This window comes from Oncorhynchus keta, chromosome 11, assembly GCF_023373465.1.
Source record: "Oncorhynchus keta strain PuntledgeMale-10-30-2019 chromosome 11, Oket_V2, whole genome shotgun sequence".
NCBI classification, from domain to species: Eukaryota; Metazoa; Chordata; class Actinopteri; order Salmoniformes; family Salmonidae; genus Oncorhynchus; species Oncorhynchus keta.
This window is the reverse complement of record NC_068431.1, coordinates 25,704,123-25,726,348: the sequence shown is the minus strand read 5'-3', so window position 1 is coordinate 25,726,348 and position 22,226 is coordinate 25,704,123. Positions and strand designations below refer to the sequence as shown.

Below are 22,226 nucleotides of genomic sequence, written 5' to 3'. Positions count from 1 at the left end.
CGAGGACATCTGAGAAAATAGGCATCGCTGTGAGTGCGGATTAGCGTTTTTGGGGCATTGAAAAAAAATAAATTGTGTATTTTGTATGATGTCGGGTTCCTCACACCCTGAAATGGATTATTTTGTTTTGTTGTCGTTTCAACACCCCGTACAGTGGGTGGCAGCAATAAACCAATAAGTATTTGAGAGGAACCTCATGAGGGAAGTGGCAGGATATGATTGGGGGTCGGATAGACAAACACTGTATATGTTGTATATGATCAGGTCATCTTTGGATTATGGGTGCTTTGTATATAGATCGGCAGCCAAAATGGTACTACAGCGCCTGGATAGGATACAGTGTTATAAGTGTTAAATTGGTTTGAGATCTGGGGATTCATAAGGTCTTGCAATGGAGACCGTTTACTGTTCAGAACCAAACGGAACAAAACAGTTACCTGTATAAACAGCTAGTTTAGTTCATTTTTAAAGATGTGTACCTTACCTTTACATCAGCTCTGCATTGCTAAATATGTAGCTACAGTTCCCTGTGTGGATATCTTACTTACAGGGTACTAGCGTAGGTAGCTATGAATTTAACTAGTGTTTGACAACGTTGTGCCGCTGGAGGTTCGAGCCCTGCTTGGCTACAAATGGAGGCATTATTCAGACTAGGCCTCAAGCACCAGTGACCTTACATGTAATCCACAAATGGCCTAACAGATGCATATTACCGGTGTCTTCTCTCCCTGTTGGTACCCAATAGAGCAAATGCCATTATTGACCTTTATTTAACTAGGCAAGTCAGTTAAGAACTAATTCTTATTTTCAATGACGGCCAAGGAACAGTGGGTTAACTGCCTGTTCAGGGGCAGAACGACAGATTTGTACCTTGTCAGCTCGGGGATTTGAACTTGCAACCTTCCGGTTACTAGTCCAACACTAACCACTAGGCTACCCTGGCATGAGTCCTTTCTTACCTGCTTTCAGAAATCAGTTCATGAATAAAGAGCCTTTTAGGAATGTCTGATACTCATACTACTGTATAAGCCTGGACAATACTACTAGTTTGCGCTCGTGTGGTTAAAGGCTTTTTTTACTTCCCTCCTGCAGAGTGAACTGCCTGAAGCTGAGCAAGATAATGGAGGATCAACAGAGTCGGTGAAAGAACAAGAAATTATAAGTGGTCAGATTTAGCCCTTCAGATCCTGCACAAGAATACAACCAACACTGGGACTTAGCTACTCCTTAAATCAATGGTGGGCAATTCCAGACCTCGAGGGCCTGATTGGTGTCACAGTTGTTCCCCAGCTAACACAACTGACTCCAATAATCACCTAATCATGATCTTCAGTTTATAATGCAATTTGATTCATCAGCTGTATTTGCTAGGGATAGAGAAAAAGTGACCCCAATCAGGCCCTCGGAGTTGCCTACCTCTGCCATAAATGGATGGTGTGCCTTTTCCAATGTACCCGTGGTTGAACAGTTGTCTGTTTTCTGTATTCTTACAATTGTCAAAATAAAATTATTTATGTAGTATTTTGTCATGTCGAACGACCCCCTTAAACCCATAATTTCTTTCAGTTCAATAATCAAACCTGGAGTGCGGCATCCCTGGACTATTGTTTTGATTTTCTTCTTGACCTGATAGAAATAAATGTATTGTAAATGGAGTATAATGATGCAAAATAAACAGAAAATATAATTTTATAATTGGCTCCTTGCCTCTGGCATCAAACAGGGAAAATGCAATTACCGGTAGGTTCACAGAAATCTGTATGCCAACACAGCATTTAAGTGTTTATCCTTAGGTCTACAGTCAAGACATACCAGGGAGCTTTTTGTTATGTGACAAAGGCTCACGGGAATACATGATCTCCATCAAAATTAGCATTGAACGTTCTACACTGCGATATTTGGAAAGGGGTTTATCTTGTCAGTTGTACAACTGAAATGTGTGTTCCGCATTTAACCCAAACCCTCTGAATCAGAGGTGCGGGGTGCTGCCTTAATCGACATCCACGTCTTCGGCGCCCGGGGAACAGTGGGTTAACTGCCTTGCTCAGGGGCAGAACGACAGCTTTTTACCGTGTCAACTCGGGGATTCAATTCAGCAACCTTTCGGTTACTGGCCCAACACTCTAACAACTAGGTTACCTGGCACCCTACTGACAACATAGACACATGCTGAGTTATTTCCTGAACAATTTATTTTTGCTATTTATATTAACAATTTATATAATACTCCATTTACTGTCACAGATGTTTTCACATTCAAACACATTCTTTAGCCATTTACTGTGCCCCATAACAAAAGAGAACAGGAATATTCAGTTTGTATCCATTTGAACATGTAGGGGCCATACACAAGGCAAAAGAGAACAGTACTGTCACAAGCCAATGGGGGTTGCAACATATGGTCAAAGGCAATGTTCTTTCAAATTGATTCAGGCACAATCATTTTCCGGTCTGCTGAGCGGCAAACTTGACAGACAATTCAGTGAACTTTCAGCAAGCGTTTATTGTGAACACTGAGGCTGTACCCCCTTTAAGTTTGTTTTAACTGTAGCCATGTAGGCTACTATGGTTATTTGATCATAATGTAGGCCTACCAGAGTGGCTTACTGTACCATCAAAAACAGACAAAATGCATCCCATAACATTTTAACATGGAAATAGCTGTTCTATCATTAAGCCTACAGTAGCAGCAAATGTGTGGTGTTCAATGTAGGCTTATATTCCATGAGACTTTTGAAAGAAAAAAACATGAAGGGCTTGACAATCTGTTTATTTTTTATTTATTTAACCTTTATTTAACTTCATCCACTTGTCCTTTAGACAAGGTGGTGACTGAAAATTGTGTTTGATGCAAGAAACCAAAATAAAATGCATTATTATTATTACAGAGAATCAGACAAATTATGCTACCCTCTGCCTATTGGCTACTTAGGCTATTCAAGCTGGTCTCAAAATACAACACTGCCCCTTTAAGACTCTTGTAGGAAGCAATCCCTCCCCTATTGCTGACGACAAAAGATATTTGACTGGGCTAATAAACTAGCAAAGGATATGAACAAATGCGCACACGTGACTACATGCAGCTCTCGCTTTGATCTAAAAACAAGCGCATCTACTCACGACCGCTCATGCTGTAAACACAATCCAATTCAAAGTAAATGGGACAGATGTGTGGTAATTGTCTATTTGCATATATACCTACTGCAGCTCTGATTATTTATGCCGCACTGGTCTGTGTAGAGTACAGGCTGAGTAGTGCGTGTCAATGCAATAGAATCCTACTCAGATGCGTTCTGCCTCCAACAAAATCTCTTGCATAGTTCTTTTGTTTCGGTATGCTGTATTGAAAGTGGCGAATATTGTGTTGATTCGATCACAATTGCCACAGTAAAGGGAAACGTTAAAAGTGTTAACATGGAAAACTCTAGAACAGTGGTCACCAACCTTTTCTGAGTCAAGATCACTTTGAGTCAAAATGCAATCCGAGATCTACGGATATTTTGTTGCATGACTTAAACGTAAGCCTATGCAACATTAACCAATTAAAAACAGTACTGTAGCAATGAGGTTTGTGCAGTAAGCTATAGGCCCAATACATTGTCACTGCATATTAGTTACGCTTGAATTGCCTTGCCAATGCATTGTTGTTACATTTACATTTAAGTCATTTAGCAGACACTCTTATCCAGAGCGACTTACAAATTGGTGCATTCACCTTATGACATCCAGTAGAACAGTCACTTTACAATAGTGCATCTAAATGTTAAAGGGGGGTGAGAAGGATTACTTATCCTATCCTAGGTATTCCTTAAAGAGGTGGGGTTTCAGGTGTCTCCGGAAGGTGGTGATTGACTCCGCTGTCCTGGCGTCGTGAGGGAGTTTGTTCCACCATTGGGGGGCCAGAGCAGCGAACAGTTTTGACTGGGCTGAGCGGGAGCTGTACTTCCTCAGTGGTAGGGAGGCGAGCAGGCCTGTTCGGGACACTTTTTTATATTATATATATATATATATATTTTTTTTTAGGTAGGCTATAATCACACTGGTAATATATGTTGTTGTATTACTTGTGAGGCACAGCTGAGTGAGCATATATTTAAATATGTTGCTGGGCTGATGGTGCTCGCATCTGATGGCCAATTTTAACTGAGGGAGAGAGCAGCAGATTTCAGGTCCGCCTCTCAACATCCCTCTGCTCTCCCTTTCCTCCACTGACAAAAAAGCGACACCGTCTTCCAGCTGATGGTGAAACTCGAGTCACATCGCATTATTTCTGCCTCATGCACAAATTCATGTTGTTACCCCTATGAGAAAAGTTAAATATTATTCGATATTAAAACACCCAAGACGCTAATAATAACGCAATCCTATAGATACACTTTCCTAATCATTCATTATTGCTGCAGTGCTTGTTTTAGCGCTGAGTGGAAATAGGAAGAACACGCATTTTATGGTTCATAAAAGTGTTGAATACAAAGTGTTGACAGTGCTGAATAAGAACTTAAACATGAACTCACTCATAAAAACAGCAGCTCTTTACTGTATTCGTTGAGTCTCTAGTCTTGGTTTTAAACGTTTTGAAATCTCACAGTATCAATTTTGCTGTAGTTTTTTTAAACGCTTTCTACGTTACTGCAGACACCGTAATCTGAGCCACCCGATTGGCCAGCGGTAGTTTTATAGTGCTCTCTGGACCCGCCAGAAAGGCAGACTTTGCACCTTCAGACACATGAAGTGGTTCAACATGGTAACAGTTCGTTTACCCGGCGTGCAGGGCAGTTGAATCTGGTGTGCCAACAGCCCGAGACGAATAATACACATTTGTAAATAAACACAAGGCTTAACGTTTTTATTTTTACGTAAATGTTTGGCAATTGACTAGGAATGCTTTGGAGATCGACGTGACCACTGCTCTATAAAGTTGGGTGAAATTCAATCTCGTGCTTCTCTCCGTGGGTTGATATTTCCCATAGGACGGCGCATTGTCATTGTAAAATAATAATTGGTTCTTAACGAACTTGCCTAGTTAAATAAAGGTAAAACATAATAATAAATGCTCAGCAGTCCCTGGGCTACTACACTCGTGCAGTTGAGGGAAAATTGTTCAAATGGAGATATGGTCAAAGGTTTCAAAATGCAAATATATCTAGGTTTCCATCCAATCGGAGATGGAATATTCAAAAATATCACCTGAGATGTTTTTCCATCAAACAGACAGAAAATTTAAATGGTTTTGAATTGCATTTAACAATGGTTTTGTCACAATTTGTGTGCATTATCTAGCGAATGTACCAACTCTGGTCTTGGCAGGTGTGCTCTATCCAACAGCTCGCCAGTGTTGCCAATTTAGCGACTTTGTCTCTATATTTAGCGAGTATTCAGACCCCTCTCGGGACACATTTTCAAAAAAATCGACTAGGGACAAATCTAGCGACTTTTTCTGGTGTCATTGGAGACTGACGACTGACGTGAAAGCACTTATCGTTCTTACTCTTCTCAACGAGCAGCGGGTGCTGCCGTGGGCCCCAGCCTGTCCCAAAGCACTCACAGGCGGCCCAGTCCTCGCACAGCTGTCCCTCCCAGCTGCAGTCAGAGCAGACTACAAATGAATTGCGCATGCGGGAAGCCGCGGCTGGCTGATGTAAATGTAAAATGTTCTTTGTCTAAAATAAATCACTGCATTTGACTCGCACAGCCTCAGTCAATTACTCACCTTGTCCACTGTGTGCGTGCCTCTGTGACATAAGCTAAACATCTAGCTGGCTAGCTCATCATGTCTCAGTCTAAATTGTACACTTAAAAATACAGAAAGGCGTGGGAATCAAACCCTGAATTCAAAGGCTGGTGGAAGCCGTTTATTGGAGATGATACACGGACATACTGCCTGTATTATAAGGCTGATTTCTACACCAAACTTAGTGATGTCAAAAAACACATGACAACTCAAAAACATAGTCAAAAGGCAAAGCCTTATTACAGTTCCACCCAAAACAAGCTGCCATTTATGGTTTAAAAAAATTGACTCTGCAAAAAAGGCTGAGGTCACCATGGCATTCATTGGCTATCGCTGAACACTGTTGTTCCATGCTGGCATGTGATCACATTGGAGAAGCATGTAGAGCTGCTTTCTCAGACTCCACTGCTGCTACCCACTTCAAAATGTGCAGGACAAAGTGCACAGAAATTATTAATGGTGTTCTAGCATCATACTTTCTGAAAAAGTTGGTTCGCAGATGTGGGTGACCAGCGTTTCAGCCTCCTCCTCGATGAGTCCACAGATGTGGGTGACCAGCGTTTCAGCCTCCTCCTCGATGAGTCCACAGATGTGGGTGACCAGCGTTTCAGCCTCCTCCTCGATGAGTCCACAGATGTGGGTGACCAGCGTTTCAGCCTCCTCCTCGATGAGTCCACAGATGTGGGTGAACAGTGTTTCAGCCTCCTCCTCGATGGGTCCACGGATGTAAGTGTTTCTAAGTACCTGGGGGTTGTGATAAGGTACTTTAGTGACACCAAGCAGACAATTGTATCAACATTTCTGGGGCTTGTTGAGTTGGAGGGAGGATGCCAAATGTATTGCCCGTGCTATTGTGGCTTTCCTCGAGAAGTGTTGTCTTAAAAAAGAGAAACCCCTGTGGATAGGGACCGACAATGCCTCTGTTATGGTGATTAACAATGGGGTCCATAGTGCTGAAAGAGGAGTATGGCCTCAAATATCTGGTTCTTATTCGCTGTGTGTGCCACTCTCTGCAGCTTGCTGTAAGTAGTACTTCCAATGACACCATCCCACGTAGTGTGGAGTACTTGGTACGAGAGACTTATAACTGGTTCAGTGTCTCCAAAGCGCAGGGGGGCCTACAAGGCCATATATGAGACCAACTTTGGGGAGAGACCTTTACAGATAACCAAGGTGTGTGCCACACGTTGGCTCTCCATTGAACCCGCGGTTTCATGCATTTTGGACCAGTGGGAGGAGCTTAGGCTGCATTTCACAGTCACCAAGTCCAGTGAACACTGCCACATGGCTGAGGTGTTATACTCCATGTACAGTGATCCTCAAAACATATTGTATCTGACTTTTTTGAAGTCAGTGCTGGGTGAGGTACAGTTGGCCATCAAGGCTTTTGACGGAGAGTAAGTAGATCGTCTTAAGCTACTTGACAGCTTGGTTAGCCTGATCAAGTCTGTGAGTAGCAGGGTGCTGAATCCACTGGCAAATGTTGATGTACTCAAAGGGCCAATAGATGGACACATCAGTCCCAAACCGTACCATGGTTACCTTTGAGTCAAAGGCAGCTGAGCTCCACCTTGCGCCTGAGGATGAAAACAATGTGCGAAAGCGGTGTGTAGCCTTCATCATCTCCCTCACTAATGAGTTGAGGGTGAGACTGCCGGACAACATCGAAGCATTGCAGTACATCTCAGTTTTCAATGTGGAGGAAACTCTAAAGCACAATAAGAGCCCTGGAGAAATAGAAAAAATAGCCAAGCTCCTTGGCTACTCCGCTGCAGAGATAGACAAGATTGTCCAGCAATGGCTTGCCATCCATCTTAGTAAATGGAATGAGACAAAAAACACACTGGGCTTCTGGGGTGAGATTTGGAAGTTCAGGGATGCAGCTGATATCAACCCGTTTCAAGAACTTGCCCTGGCTGCTGTGTTTGTGTTGTCCTTGCCACACTCAAATGCTGAAGTCGAGAGAGTATTCAACCAGATGTGTGGTAAAAAGCAAACTTAGAAATCGGATGTCCTTGCAGACTCTTAACTCCATCCTGTACATTCGATATGGACTGATGCTGTCTGGTGAGGCTTGCTATGAGCACCAGCTGCCTGATAATGTTTTGCACCTTATTTGCATATCACATCCTTACTCATTTGAGTCAGCTCCCTCAGTTGCTGAACCTGCCATAGAGAGAGAGAGCCTTGACCAAAATGATGATGACCCACTCTTTCTGTGAGCCAACACAGCCTGTGTGTGTTGGAGGGGAGTCTGAAAAAAATAAATAAAATTAACCTGAATTAGGGCCAGACTAGTTACCATAATTTTCTCACATTGCCATTGACAGTTTTTTCTATTGTCTCTTTTTGGTCCATTTAGATGGTTAATGTAGATTGTATACAAAAAAAAAATGTTATGGTTAAAAATATTAATGTTTTACTGTGACTTGTTGTAGGCTCCTTAGTGGACCATAAGGTTAAAAACAAACTAAATTAAGAAAACTAAGCTAAAAAACAAAAAATAAAAAACGAAGTAACTCCGCCAGCGTGTCTCTTTTGGATCACTTTTGCCAGTCCCAAGCCTGGATAAAAGGTTGGAATTGTGACATAAAAAAAACAAGAATCAAAAGAAGTTCATTTGTAGTTCTAAACATATTTAGGGTGTTTTTTTACTCACTTTTTGTATCTCCCACAGCGTCCATTACAATTACATGCACATGCCAATTATGCGAATTATGCAACGTAATTTAGAAACTTTTAGGACAGCCAATAGCTACTTTCCTTACTGAGGAGTTGGCAACACTGCAGCAGATACATTTACATTTAAGTCATTTAGCAGACGCTCTTATCCAGAGCGACTTGCGGGTATAGTCAACTACATGATTAGATTATTATGAACAAAAGAGCGAGATTATTTTTATTTGTCAAACAGCAGCCAAGCATCATGTCACCAGAATAAGACCCTCAATATTGGAAAGAAACAAATTCATCACTGGACTTTCACCACCCTGTGGTGCATAAAAAGGCACTTCCACTTCTCGCATAATTAATTTTACGAATACAAAAACAACCCACCTTGTCTAGTGTACTTTGTTTTGTCGACATTTGGAAAGTTTACCAACAAATTTGATGTTTCCATCAGGCCTGTCGTCCCATTTTTTTTTCAAAATGTACTGTAGTGAATTCACTTGCTCGAGCTGAGAAAGCATTTCAATTTGTGTGAAGTGTTGTAGAATATCAGTTTCTTCGAAATAACACATTTTTCATAACTTTATTAAGTTAGTCCATTGAAGTTCTTTGCAATTGGCAGAAAAAAACAAGACTACAAAACAAAACACATTGTAAAATAATTATTATTTTACAGCTCCCCAGGTAACATTGTCATTCTCATAACCAGTCGTTAGCCCATACATGAGCAGGAATGCTTTCACGATCAAAAAGACTGACAAAATGTTTTGTCCCTCTTACAATGAAGAACAAGCCTCTGTACCAAAAAAATCCATTATATTTAAATTCACTCTGCTTTATAGCAAAAATACATAAAATCTAAGAATGGCACAGTCACAGAGCAAATAAAATATGAACATAACCCTACTGTACTAGGTGAAAGTACCCAGTGTAGTTCTAGTACTCTTGGGCCCGACCCCAATTCAGAGATTTTTGAAGACTGAAACATATTGCACCGCCATGAGTACACAGAGACAGGAGGGAGGGCACGATGATTTAAACAGATTTTCTCCCACAACAACTTGTACTGTAACATCCAGAAAGTACAATGGATACAGTGGTACATAGAACTGTTCTGTAAGTGATTGAAGAGTACATGCATTTCTAAAATGCAAACCGTCATTCCTGTTATGCTGGAAATCAAACATTTTTTTTAAAACATTGTTTGCAATTCTGGTTTCACATTCCTTTTGTTTATAATATCATAAACATTTCTATGATCTGCCACCATTTCAATGAGTCATGACCACATGGCTTCTTAGAACAATTGAAGAAATTATGGTTAATTCAGTACATTCTGTAAAAAGTATCTTATAATTAGATTTTTACAATTCATAAAAAATACAGGGAAGAAAAATAATGTGAAACGGTCCAACAACAGTCCACTGTCCTGCAGAGGCTGTGCTGCAGAGGCTGTGCTGCAGAGGCTGTGCTGCAGAGGCTGTCCTGCAGAGGCTGTCCTGCAGAGGCTGTCCTGCAGAGGCTGTCCTGCAGAGGCTGTCCCGCAGAGGCTGTGCTGCAGAGGCTGTGCTGCAGAGGCTGTGGAACTTTGAGTCTCCAGTTGAGTCACTTATTTGCTTCCTAAAACCCGGGCAAAAGTTTGTTTGACACATTTTTCTCAAGTCTCTTCTTCATTCTGCATGTATTTCTGTCTCGGGCCTCTGCAGGGCCAGTTCAGCTGGGATGAAGGCACCCTGGCCCAAGGCAGTAGAGTACGCTCTGTTGCTGTGGCTGGCCGTGAAGCCAGGGTTGGTGGGGAAAGAGCCCGAGGAGCCCCCACAGGGGTTTTGCATGGGGGCCTGTGGCTGAGGTAATGCTGCCGGGTGGTAGTCATCCATGTTGTCGTAGTGGGACTGTACCGTCATGGTGCAGTGTCTCTGCTGCCCACCGTGGGGCTGGTATGAGTATTCTCTGTCTGACTTGGGCATGGCGGCTTGGCTGTAGTGCTGCTGCTGCTCTCGGACGCATTGCGACCGCTCAGGCTTGGGAGGGGCCTGCGCTTTGACGGGGGCCGACTGTTGTTGCTGGTCATCTTTGTCCTGGTAACCAACGGGTGTTTTGGCCCTGTTCGGATGCCGGTCTAGATCGGACAGTTGGTAGCGAGGTTGGAAGCTCCGAGCTCCGTCCCCTGGGTCGTGTCGACTGGGGTCCTGCTGATGGGACTGGTTGCGGGGTGGGTGTTGGACTTGGTGCGAGTGGGAGGCCTGGCAGGTCCTGGAGCTTCTTTGTTTGTCCCCAGTGGCGGTACCCTGACAGTGGTTCTCTGTCTCCATGTACATGAGGACGTCAGGGTCTAACACCAAGTGTCGGGGAGCGTGCTGGGAGCCTGGCGGTACGCCGTAACACCCATCTTTACTCTCGGCAGACATCAGCACGGATCTGCTGGGGTCTGACTTACTGCGCAGGTGTAGGGTTTCGTACCCCCCCAGGTCGCCAGGCATGAACAGGCCTAAGTTGTCATACTGAGACATGACAGGACCCCTGACCTTCTGCCTTGCCCGGCTCTCCCTGCGGATGGAATGCATCCGGAGCATTTCCGACTCCTCGGGGTCCCAAGCAAAGTAGAAGGCGGCTCCCTTGGAGCTGTGGCCCGGAGGCACATCTCTGCTGAACAAGCTTTGCTCCTTTCCAGGTGGAAGGACAGGGCGGGACAGGTAGTGGTAGCCGCCCGCCTTGCCCCCCGACCGGCTGAGGGTGGGCCCCAGGTCCCGGCTGCTGAACGAGTGTAAGTGCCGCGGCCGGATGGTCCCATAGGGGTCCACATCGTAGTAAGGGGCGTCCAGCGGGTTGGCGCCAGGCGAATAGGGGCCGTAACGGTACTGCACCCGGCCATTCTCAAAGTAAGGCTGGAGCTGGGTGACGTGGTAGTCGGCCTGAGAGAACTGTTGCGGCTGCTGCTGATAGGCCTTGCACTGGTAGAAGGGCCGCTGGTAGTACAAGAGCTCGTCGTCCGGAGGAACCTCGGTCCGCTGGATGGGCACTGAACGAATGGTTGAGGGCACGTGTAGCGAGTGCACCCTGCGGATGGCGGGGTAGACTGGGGCTCCCTCCATGGGACCATAGCCCGGGCTGGGGGAGATGTACTCGCCCCTCCTGGGGGGCCCGCGGTGCTTCATAGACTGGTGGTAGAACCTGGAGTGAGCATGGGTGTTGTAGCGGTGGTCCGTGCGGGTACTGTAAGGTATCTGAGGCTCCGACTTGGACACGTAGGAGAGGTGTGACGGAACACTGTCTGACCGGTAGTGGTATGAAGGTTTCCCCACGGGAATGGCCCGTTGGTGGTAGTAGGCCTCCTTAGGAGGCTCCAGTAAGGCAGCCTCTCCCTTGGTGTGGTAGAGGTAGGCTGACTGGTGGGTGGAAGACTTTAGCGTGGGAGGGGGAGGATGGGTGAGGGCCTCTTCAGGAGTGGAGGCCTCTGCCAGGATGTTGTGGAAGATGGCAGGGTTGGCAGCCTCTGTGTGGCTGAGCACAGCGGTTGCCAGTTTGCTCTCGATGGAGCGGACGGGAGGCGTTGGCGGTGTTGGCCCATGGGCATGATGGCGGGTCGCAGGCTCCATGCGGGGCTCTACTGGCTTTATGGCCTCCCATGGTCTCTCCACTTGCTCGGCTGGGGTGGGGGCCACTCTGGTGTTAGGCTGGGGATGGGGCTGTGACTGTATATGAGGCTGTGATTTAGGCGGAGGCTGAGGCTGCAGAACTGCCACTGGCTGCTCCAAAGGTTTCGGAAGAGTTGGCGACCAGACGCTATCATTTACATGGACCTGAAAATGAACCAAAAACAATTCCAGTTGGCTATATAGTTACTATTTCAAAGATATGCTGCAAATAAGACAAATTTTAGGCAATTTACCTCAGGAGCAGGCTGTGGCAGGACATCCATCTCCTTGCTGCTGGGAGTGGTGGTGGAGGATCCAGTGCTGCTGACCGCTACCTGGCCCACGGCGGGCTGCTGCCTCTCTGGACTCCTCCGAGTGGGGGACACATGGGCAGGAGGTCTGGAGGGAGTGGTGATACACGGGTGGTGGGGGGATGCTGGTGGGGTGAAATCTATATCCTGTCTGGCTCTGGGAGGAGTGGAGGGGGACTTAGCACTGGTGGACGTACTGATTGACTGATGGCTGGCTGACTGGCTTGGCTGTTTGTCAGTAGGGGTGGTGGGAGGGAGAGAGGAAGAAGGGGCGATGTTTGGGGTGGTGGTGCTTAGGGTTGGGTTCTGGGCTGCTCCTGTTCTGGGTCCCTTCTTGAGGGAAGTCTGGGGGAACAGGGCTGTGGGAGGGGTCCAGTCAAGGGAGTGTGAGGGCACCTTGGACCTGATGGGGGACTGGGTCTGGGAGGACCTCTGGGTCAGGATGGAATAGTGTTGGGCGGACTCTGCCAGGGCCAGCATGTGGGCAGAGTTCTTCTGAGGGGGCAAGGGAGGAAGAGGGGACACGGAGGGGGAGCTGAGAGGGCTAGGGGTACCCTTTGGAGAGTCCAGACTAGCTATGGCTCCTGAGAGGGGGAAAAAACAGAAGGGAACTGCAGTGTGAGGAAAGAGAGAAGAGAAAGTATGCTAGAGGGAAAGAAAAAAAGGCAGGCTTGGTCTTCAAGAATAGGAGAGAGGGGGAAGAGTTAAGCATGGCACTCAGGGCAACATAATGTGGAAAAATGTATCTGAGCTGAAATCCATGCAAGGTGCATGAGGTGGGGAAACTAAGCCTAGAAACAAAACAGGCATCATCGATCAAAGCATTATCAAACATAGGCCTTATAATCTAAAAAGAAACATGACAATCATATATTTAAAGGGACAGTTCACCTAAATTACATATTGGTCTCCGTACCCTGTAAGCAGTCTTTAGACATGACCTCCTTGTCCATAGACTGCTTACTGGGTAAGGAAACTAATATATAATTTTGTAATTTGGGTGAACTATACCTTTAACATAAAAAATAAACAAAGTGAATACAAATTAAATGTAGCGGTTGTATGTATCACTGACCTGGCTGTTCCTGGCTACTGGTTGCTGAAGGTTGCTGGGCAGTGCTCTCTTCTGTTGAGACTTGGCTCTCAGTGTTGATGTCATTGTCGAAGGTGGAGAGTTTACAGTGCAGCTCCATCTGGAAGGCCTCACTCAGCGACGGCTCCCCTGAGCCCATTAATGTTGGAGAATCCCCGGGCTGTCCCGAGGAGGGAGGGGGGGGCTGGGGAACAACGTAGTTTTCTGTAAGCCTACTGGGAAACGCCATGGCAAATGGCTCTGAAATGGCTAGAATGGTCGCCTTAAACTTTATAGGGGAAACCTGTAACGGTTTGTCTGGAAAAGAAACGGAGCAGGTCAGCTTCTTGCTCTCAGCTTTCTTTCTCGTGGCCGGGCTGAGGTCGGGTGACAGGAAGGGGAAGGTGAATGTCCCCGGGAAGGAGGGTGAGACAGGCACCGAGCCATTGTCAATGCTGCCTTGGCTCCTCTTTAGACTGGTGCTCTCACCCGCCGCGCCCATGGCTACATCACTCAGCCCGAGGGGGAAGGAGAAAGAGCCATCATGCAGGCTGCACTGGAACGACATGGGGTCAAAGTCCAACGAGGCCATGCCGATGTCGGGGAGGCTAAGGTCCACGTCTTCGTTGGCCAAACACGGAGGCGAAATGAGGGCGGGCACGCAGATGGGCCCCTCGTCCCCGTTGCTGTCCCCTCTGTCGTGGGTGGGGCCCCCGCTGTGGTCCTGGGTAAGGTCGTCGTAGAAGTTGCAGTGCTGCCAGATGTGGCTGTCCAGCAGGTCCCCATTGAAGGAGGCAGAGAGGGCATCGCTGCTGGAGCGGGGCCGCCGCGGACGGTACACCTTCGACTCTCCTATGGGGGTCGGGGAAATCATCAATTCAAAGACAAGTCACATTTTTTATTAGAGAAAATGATCTACTACTACATTACTACTTGGACCATAGCACAGACTGCCACTCAAGAATAGGCTCAGTCAGCCGAGAGGAGCCCCATGGAACATTACCTTCAACGTTGTGTAGCGAGGTGAGTGACTCCTCGCTTTTGGAGGATCGGAGTGTCCCAGTGTCCCCTCTGCCTCCTGAAACACACCAGACTGGCATTAGTTTACATACATTAGGACAGACAAATATATATCCTACTTTAGTCTATTTGTGAGAAGGGTCAGAGCGAGTGATAGGTAGAGTTTGGGTGGGAAAAGGAAAGGGAATCTAACCTGCCATGGCCTGGAGTTCGTTGGGTTCGCTGGGGTTGCGGTGCAGCTTGCGCTTGGACATGGACGAGGACTTGCCCAGGTTGAAGAAGGAGCGCCAGCTGCCCACCGGAGACTTCTTGGACTTGATTGGGGGCCTCTTTCTGTAGGGGGTGAATGGAGAAAAGGAAAAAGTGATTTGGGACAACAAGTAGTCCTATGTCCTTTTGTAATCTGTGCCTAAAGAACACGACTCATATTTATGAAACAATATAACTATGCGTTCATGGTACGACCCATTTAAGTAGCGTGTCATTTATGCTTCCTCCATTTCCATGCTTTATACCTCATAGACAAACATCGTCTGTTAGAAAGATACCAGGGCCTCAGGACGTTCATACCTCTCAGTAGGGAACTCGATGATGGTGTGGAACTTGCCCTGCAGGGCTGCAGGGCCCTCCCCCACCTCAATGTACTTGCTGTCGGCTGTGACGGGGGAGTTGATCTGGGCCTGGGTCCGGGCCTGGGCCTCCTCCAGGGTCAGCAGCTTGGTAGAGGGGGATGACACCAGCAGGGACTTGGGCCGCGACAACGAGTTGTGTCCTAGGGGAGAAATTATCATCATGTACACTATGTTGTGGAAGAGACAAATGACTTGCATAAATGTGATTGTTCTGAGTAAGCTACTTTTTCTGAATGAAAGGAAACTTTGGGCCAGGGAAGACTTGGGTCAGGTAGATTCTGTATGCACACAATTTTCTTGTGTATGACAAATTATGACAAAGAATCGCCACTGGCATATAAGAATCCTCCAGATTCATTTAGCACCATAGCACATAGATGAGTATAGATAACCTCCCAACAGGTTGGCATGCGTACCTGCTCCCTCCCGTATGAGCGAGCTGAGCTTGGGGCTGAAGAGGACGTCTACGTGGTTCAGTATGAACTCCACCACCACCGACTGGATGCGGACCTCCATGAAGGCTGCCGTGCCGCTGAAGCAGGCTGACTCTATCTGCTTGGACCTGGGGAGACCGGTAGGGAAACAACACAGGGGATCAGCCATGGGGAACGTCAACCAAATTCAAATGGTTTTCAACAAAGACTCATGCTTCAACAAAAAGGCAGAAGGGATGTGTTTTTGTGGCTTAAATTAAGTCATAACAGGCATTGTTGGTACAAGACTATAGTAGCAACTATAGAAACTTAGAGCAGTGGTTCAAAGTGTTTATGGTCCCGCACCCCTTCAAACATTCAACATCCAGCTGCGTAGTACCAGGGTCAGCGCACTCTCAAATGTTGTTTTTTTATGCCATCATTGTAAGCCTGCCACACACACACACTAAACGATACATGTATTAAACATAAGCATGAGTGTGAGTTATCATCACAACCCGGCTCATGGGAAGTGACAAAAATCTCTTATAGGACCAGGGCACAAATAATATAATTATTTAGCCATTACATATAAAACCGTATTTGTTTATCAAAAATTGTGAATAACTCAACACAGGTCAATGTGAAGGGTATGCTTGAAAGGATGCACATAACTCTCCAATACAACCCAACGTTGCACAGAGTCTCAGTGTTAAATAATTTTCCACACACAGTCTGTGCCTGTATTTAGTTTTCATGCTAGTGAGGGCCGAGAATCCACTCTCACATAGGTACGTGGTTGCAAAGGGCATCAGTGTCTAAACAGCGCGATTTGTCAAGGCAAGAAACTGAGTGCAGCCCTATCCAGAAATCGAACAGTGGATTCTGATTAAATTCAATTGTCACAGAACCGCTTGTTGCAATTTCGATGAGGCTCTCTTGTTCAGATAAAGTGGACTGGAGGCAGGACATGAAAGGGATAACGAATCCCGTTTGTGTTGTCCGTTTCAGGAAAGTACCTGCATAATTGTGCACCCAGCTCACTCAGGTGCTTCGTTATATCACATTTGACATTGTCTGTAAGCTTCAGATTATTTGCACACAAAGAATAATGCAATGATGGAAAGACCTGTGTGTTGTCCTTGTTAATGCAGTCAGAAAAGAGCTCCAACTTCTTAAATCACAGCCTCAATTTTGTCCAGCACATTGAATATAGTTGCAGAGAGTCACTGTAATCCTAGATTCAGATCATTTAGGCGAGAAATAACATCATCCAGAAGGGCCAGTCCTGTGAGAAACTTGTCATCATGCAAGCGGTCAGACAAGTGAAAATTATGGTCAGTAAAGAAAACTAAGCTCATCTCTCAATTAAAAAAAAGTGTGAATACTTTGCCCTTTGATAACCAGCACACTTCTGTATGTTGTAAAAGCGTTACATCATTGGATCATTGCATAATGCAGAAAATACACAAGAGTTCAGGGGCCTTGCTTGAACAAAGTTAACCATTTTCACTGTAGTATCCAAAATGTCTTTCAAGCATTCCCTTGGTAGCAAGAGCCTCTCGGTGGATGCTGCAGTGTACGCAAGTGGCGTCGGGAGCAACTGCTTGCACTGCTTACCACTACTATGTCTCCCTCTCATGGCTTTTGCGCACCATCAGTACAGATACCAACACATCTTGACCACCATAGTCCAATGGATGTCACAAAGCTGTCCAGTACTTTAAAAATATCCTCTCATGTTGTCCTGGTTTTCAGTGGTTTGCAGAAGAGGATGTCTTCCTTAATTGACCCCCCATAAACATAACGGACATATAACAGGAGCTGTGCCAGGTCCGCCACGTCTGTGGACGCATCTAGCTGTCATGTATATAATTCACTGGCTTGTATGGGAAGCAGTAATTGTTTCAAAACAGCTCCTGCCATGTATGTCACTGATGTGTCATGAAACAGTGTTGTTTGTATCATTTTCTGGGGCCTTTTCCCCCAGAATTGTCCTAGCCCAGCATTGTCCTCGCCTCCGCGGCAGCAAGAAGAATTAAGTCCTCCACAACAGTATGGGGCTTGCCTGTCCTAGCCACTCGGTAGCTCACCATATAAGACGCTTCTATACCCTTCTTATTAATGGCATCTGTTGCCTTTATAAATGTTTTACTACTCGAAAGTCGTCCTTTTCTCGCTCAAAAAACTCCTGTGGCGTATATTTCAAATTCATGTTTTTTTGTCATGTCTGCGCAAGAGTGAAGGTTTCCGCGAGAGAGTAACAGTTAATGTGATTGGATGTTAATTACTTGACTCTGCTACCTGTATTTGACATTGTGTTATTACTTCGCTGAACACTTGGTTTAATGTAATTTTTTTGCAGTGAAACGAGGCTACTCAGGCGAGAAAAAAACCCTCACCCAACTGTATAGCCCATTGGAAGATATTTAATGTACCGTTGATCATTTTTGAAATTATAAAAAAAAAATGTGAATCACATTTTTATTTGGCGTTCCCAAGACGGCATTGCATACCCCAGTTTGACAATACCTGACTTAGAGCAACTTCATGTACTCAATCTATCAATAATACTGAGATATGAACAATAACATGACTTTTAACAAGACAGTAACAATGTTGTCTGACCTCAGTAGGTTGGGGGCCCAGACGATGGCCAGGTTCTTGCTGTGCATGTTGGTAATGTAACTGAAGGTGGCCAGATGGGACAGGTGCCTCATGAGGAACTCCAAAGTCCTGGGAACAGGATGGAGGATGAAGAACACAATTAATTTACACCAGTTCTACTTCATAGAGCCTCATTAGCTTCAGTAGTACTGTGCTATTGTTATAAAAGCAGGCAGTGTTTATCTGAACCAGGTGAGGTGTTCTATGACTACTTCTATGAACTTTTGACCTAATTGTATAATCATACCATTCTAGAGCTGTATGAGTGTAATATAATAACCACCCACTATGTTTTTATAACACACATATTGTATATTATGACACCCGTCTGATGCAAAAAATATATATTGACATCCTGTTACGGAGACAGTACTGTGTGTGTTGTATCCTGTGAGTTCCTGCAGGGGGCAGCCTGGCTCTGCTCTAACCTGTAATGCGGCGGCGGCAGCTGCTGGATGACATCATGTATTTTGATGAGCCGCTCCTCATCTGTAGCTGCGGAGACGGCCTCCTGTGGAGCGGAGAGGAATGAGGAAGACTGAGGGGAGGATGGAGGGAGTAGAGTGGTACGGGTCAGTGCCTCTTGGTTCAGAAGTGCTTACTGCTTGACACCTCTACCAAGTTAGTCGGCCAGGGGTGGTGCAGAGAGGAGGCACTTGCAAAGCTTGGCTGAGCCAAAGGGGCATAACGCTGCCTGCACTCCCTCCTCCACCCTTTCCTTCCCCGCTCTTCCATAGAAACCAGCAAACATTTACACCCAGACTATTTGGTTTGGTGAGGGTTTTGATTTAAAGTCAGAGAGAGTGTGGTTTGTCTTATTTGTAATACTAGTTTAAAGTGGATGCCATGTGCTTAGGTTTTGGAGTGGGGTTCCTACAAAAGTGTAGTGTTTGGTGAATTGAGAATGAGATCACTGAGGGGCCATGACTACCTTGATATTTTGATTAGGGGGGGAATGTATTAGATTGGCCCATCCTCATAAATACAGTACTTATTACCCTTTAGATGAGTGACACCTGAACCTGGAAAGAGTCTTGAACATACCCCCCGCAGAGATAGAAAAATGTACACTGAACAAAAATATAAACTCAACATGTAAAGTGTTTGTCCCATGTTTCATGAGCTGAAATAAAATACCACAGAAATGTCCCATATGCACAAAAAGCTTATTTCTCAAAAATGTGTTTACATCCCTGGTAGTGAGCATTTCTCCTTCGTCAAGACAATCCATCCACCTGACAGGTGTGGCATATCAAGATGCTAATTAAACAGCATGATTGTTACACAGGTGCACCTTGTGCTGGAGACAATAAAAGGCCACTAAAATGTGCAGTTGTCACAACACAATGCCACAGAAATTATTTTTGTATTTTACCCCCATTTTCTCCCAAATCTGGTCTCATCACTGCAACTCCCTAACGGACTCAGGAGGCGAAGGTCGAGACATGCATTCTCCAAAACTTGACCCGCCAAACCGCGTTTCTTAACACTAGCCGCACCAATGTGTCAGAGGAAACACCGTCAACTGACGACCGAGGTCAGCCTGCAGGCACCTGGTCCGCCACAAGGAGTCGCTAGAGTGCGATGTGCAAAGTAAAGCCCCCCCGGCCTAACCGGGAACGAACCCGGGTCTGTAGTGACGCCTCGAGCACTGCGAGGGAGTACCTTAGTGCGCTTTGCCACTCGGGAGGCCTCAGATGTCTCAAGTGTTGAAAGAGCGTGCAATTGGCATGCTGACTGCAGGAAGGTCCACCAGATAATTTCACTACCACAATGCCAGTTTAGAGAATTTCGCAGTACGTTTAACTGGCAGACCATGGGTATGGTATAGTGTGGGCAAGCGGTTTGCTGATGTCAACGTTGTGAACAAAGTGCCCCATGGTGGCAGTGGAGTTATGGTATGGGCAGGCATAAGCTACGGAAAACGAACACAATTGCATTTTATCGATGGCAATTTAAATGCACAGAGATACCGTGACGAGATGCTGAGGCCCATTGTCGTGCCAATCATCCGCAGCCATCATCTTGTGTCAGCATGATAATGCACTGCCCCATGTCGCAAGGATCTGTACCCGATGCATATCTGTATTCCCAGTCATGTGAAATCCATAGATTAGGGCGTAATGAATTATTTGAATTGACTGATTTCCCTATATGAAATGTAACTTAGGAATTGTTGCGTTTAAATTTTTGTTCAGTACATTTTGGACATGGAAATTCGACTCCAGCTCTGGACTGTGCGAAACCTAATAAATACCATCTAGCAACATGTTAGTGTGGGAAAGCGGGATTTGTTTATTTTGGGTGGAGAAGGACACTCAGGGAGGGTGCCTACGCTGTGCCAAGAGAAGGTGCTTACAGAGAATTTCTCGTAGAGCTGATAGGTGAGCAGGGGGTTGGGCAGCTCACGAAAGTAGAGCTTGCACAGGGAGCCTACACAGTGGATGTCCTGGATGTACACGTCTTTAGTCAGGTCGGGGATCTGCTCTGAGTCAAACTCATGCCTAGTGGAGGGAGGGAGAGAAAGAGAGAGAGAGAGGGAAAGAGAATTGAGAGAGACATACATTAACCAAGTTTTTATCCACAGTTTTAAGCATGTGAAGTCATGACATAGATCTTTTTATGTCAGTAAAATAAATAATGTGAGAAATGGAAGTGGAAAATCATTTATGCGTAAATATCTATATAATAACCACAATATCGAAGTAAACACAATGATTATGGTGTGTGGTCCTCCCACTATGACTTGGGAAACCATGCAGTTTCCTAGGCTACAGATGGAATGAGTTACGATAAACTTCAGCTTGGTGAAAGTGCACAGTAATGAGCTTGTTGCTCCTTTTCAACAAATATTGAGGGTCTTATTCTGGTGACATTATAATCGATGCTTGACTGCATTTGACAAATATTCTCACTCTTTTTCCATAATAACCTCATGTAGACTAGCCTACCCGCATCTGCGAGCTGTTGGCACGTGCCAAGACCAAATGGGCACATTTCCTATTTATCGCAACAGTTTTTGTGGAAACCAGGAAATGGCGGAGCAATTTCTGTATAGTGCATCTTTAACAAATGGAAATGTTGATTTTGAGGTGGTTCTTAAATCTCAATCCTGAGCTAAACCATGTAAATACTTATTGCCGGTTAAGGGTTATACTTATTAAAGGAGGGGGGAAAAAAGACAAGAAAGCCCCATAAATACAAAAAATATATATATTTCAGGGTTGGCTTCGAGGCGCCAAACATTCCATCCTCTTCCCTGTCCAAAATGTTAAAGTTACAGGGTGAGCTGACATCGGGGTTGGCGGTTGGCAGTTGGCAGTTACTTGGACTGTTTCAGAGGACAAAACGAACAGCACAAAAATGTGATGGGAAAAGAACAGTTTGGGCTCATCTTTTTCTACAAGTTATAGTCAGTCAATAGGTTGACGAGGGACTTCCACACGCACGCACCCACACACATTGTTGTCGAGGGATGCCCACTGTGCCTACACAGAGGAAAATCCACATATCGCATGCGAAGGAAAAGATAAATGAGATTTTTTGTTTACAGTGCCAGTAATCTTTGATGGAATTTGTTATGTGATGTATGGCATACGTGGATTATCTTTGGGAGTTGGGTTCCACCCCTTACTTCATGTGACGAGAGTTGTATTCATTGAACATGAACTGATATTGATTGAGTACAATGGCACCTGGTAGTCAAGGTCCACGGTGTTAAAACGCTTTGTTTTCTCTCAATACCGAGGGATAAACAAATTCTCAGAAGTTGATGGCGGGTGTACACTTGAGATCACTTCTATGAATGCCCTATGAGGCAGACCCATGTTTAACAGATAGTGCTGCCAAATTTGTGTGTTTGACTGTGTGTGTGTGTGTGTGTGTCTAACCGTAGTTTCTGGATGTTGGAGGCGATTCCAGAGAGGCGGTACATGCCGTCCACCACGCCATGCTTCTCAATGAACTCTGTGCAGCTCTTGAGTACCTGGGGAACTGTAACAGCAAACAAACACCACAATGTCAGAGAGTGAGAGTGTGAGAGAGAGAGAGAGGGAGAGAAAGACACCTTTAAAGG

The 22,226-nt window shown here is 45.5% G+C and overlaps 1 protein-coding gene across 10 annotated transcripts in view; it reads right to left on the bottom strand.

Moving 5' to 3' along the window:
• Window positions 1-8,970: 8,970 nt before the first annotated feature.
• Window positions 8,971-22,226, bottom strand: part of LOC118389975 (rho GTPase-activating protein 32-like) — a 262,757-nt gene continuing 249,501 nt past the window's right edge. For all 10 annotated transcript variants that reach the window (XM_052529794.1, XM_035780032.2, XM_035780033.2 and 7 more), the window contains 11 exons: window positions 22,042-22,144; window positions 20,511-20,655; window positions 18,580-18,662; window positions 18,113-18,220; window positions 15,488-15,633; window positions 15,010-15,211; window positions 14,633-14,772; window positions 14,423-14,497; window positions 13,423-14,271; window positions 12,291-12,931; window positions 8,971-12,201 (listed from right to left, as the gene is read on the bottom strand). In XM_052529794.1, coding sequence (XP_052385754.1) covers window positions 10,072-12,201; window positions 12,291-12,931; window positions 13,423-14,271; window positions 14,423-14,497; window positions 14,633-14,772; window positions 15,010-15,211; window positions 15,488-15,633; window positions 18,113-18,220; window positions 18,580-18,662; window positions 20,511-20,655; window positions 22,042-22,144 — 4,622 coding nt within the window. In that variant the 3' untranslated portion in view covers window positions 8,971-10,071. The remainder of the gene's footprint in view (window positions 12,202-12,290; window positions 12,932-13,422; window positions 14,272-14,422; window positions 14,498-14,632; window positions 14,773-15,009; window positions 15,212-15,487; window positions 15,634-18,112; window positions 18,221-18,579; window positions 18,663-20,510; window positions 20,656-22,041; window positions 22,145-22,226) is intronic.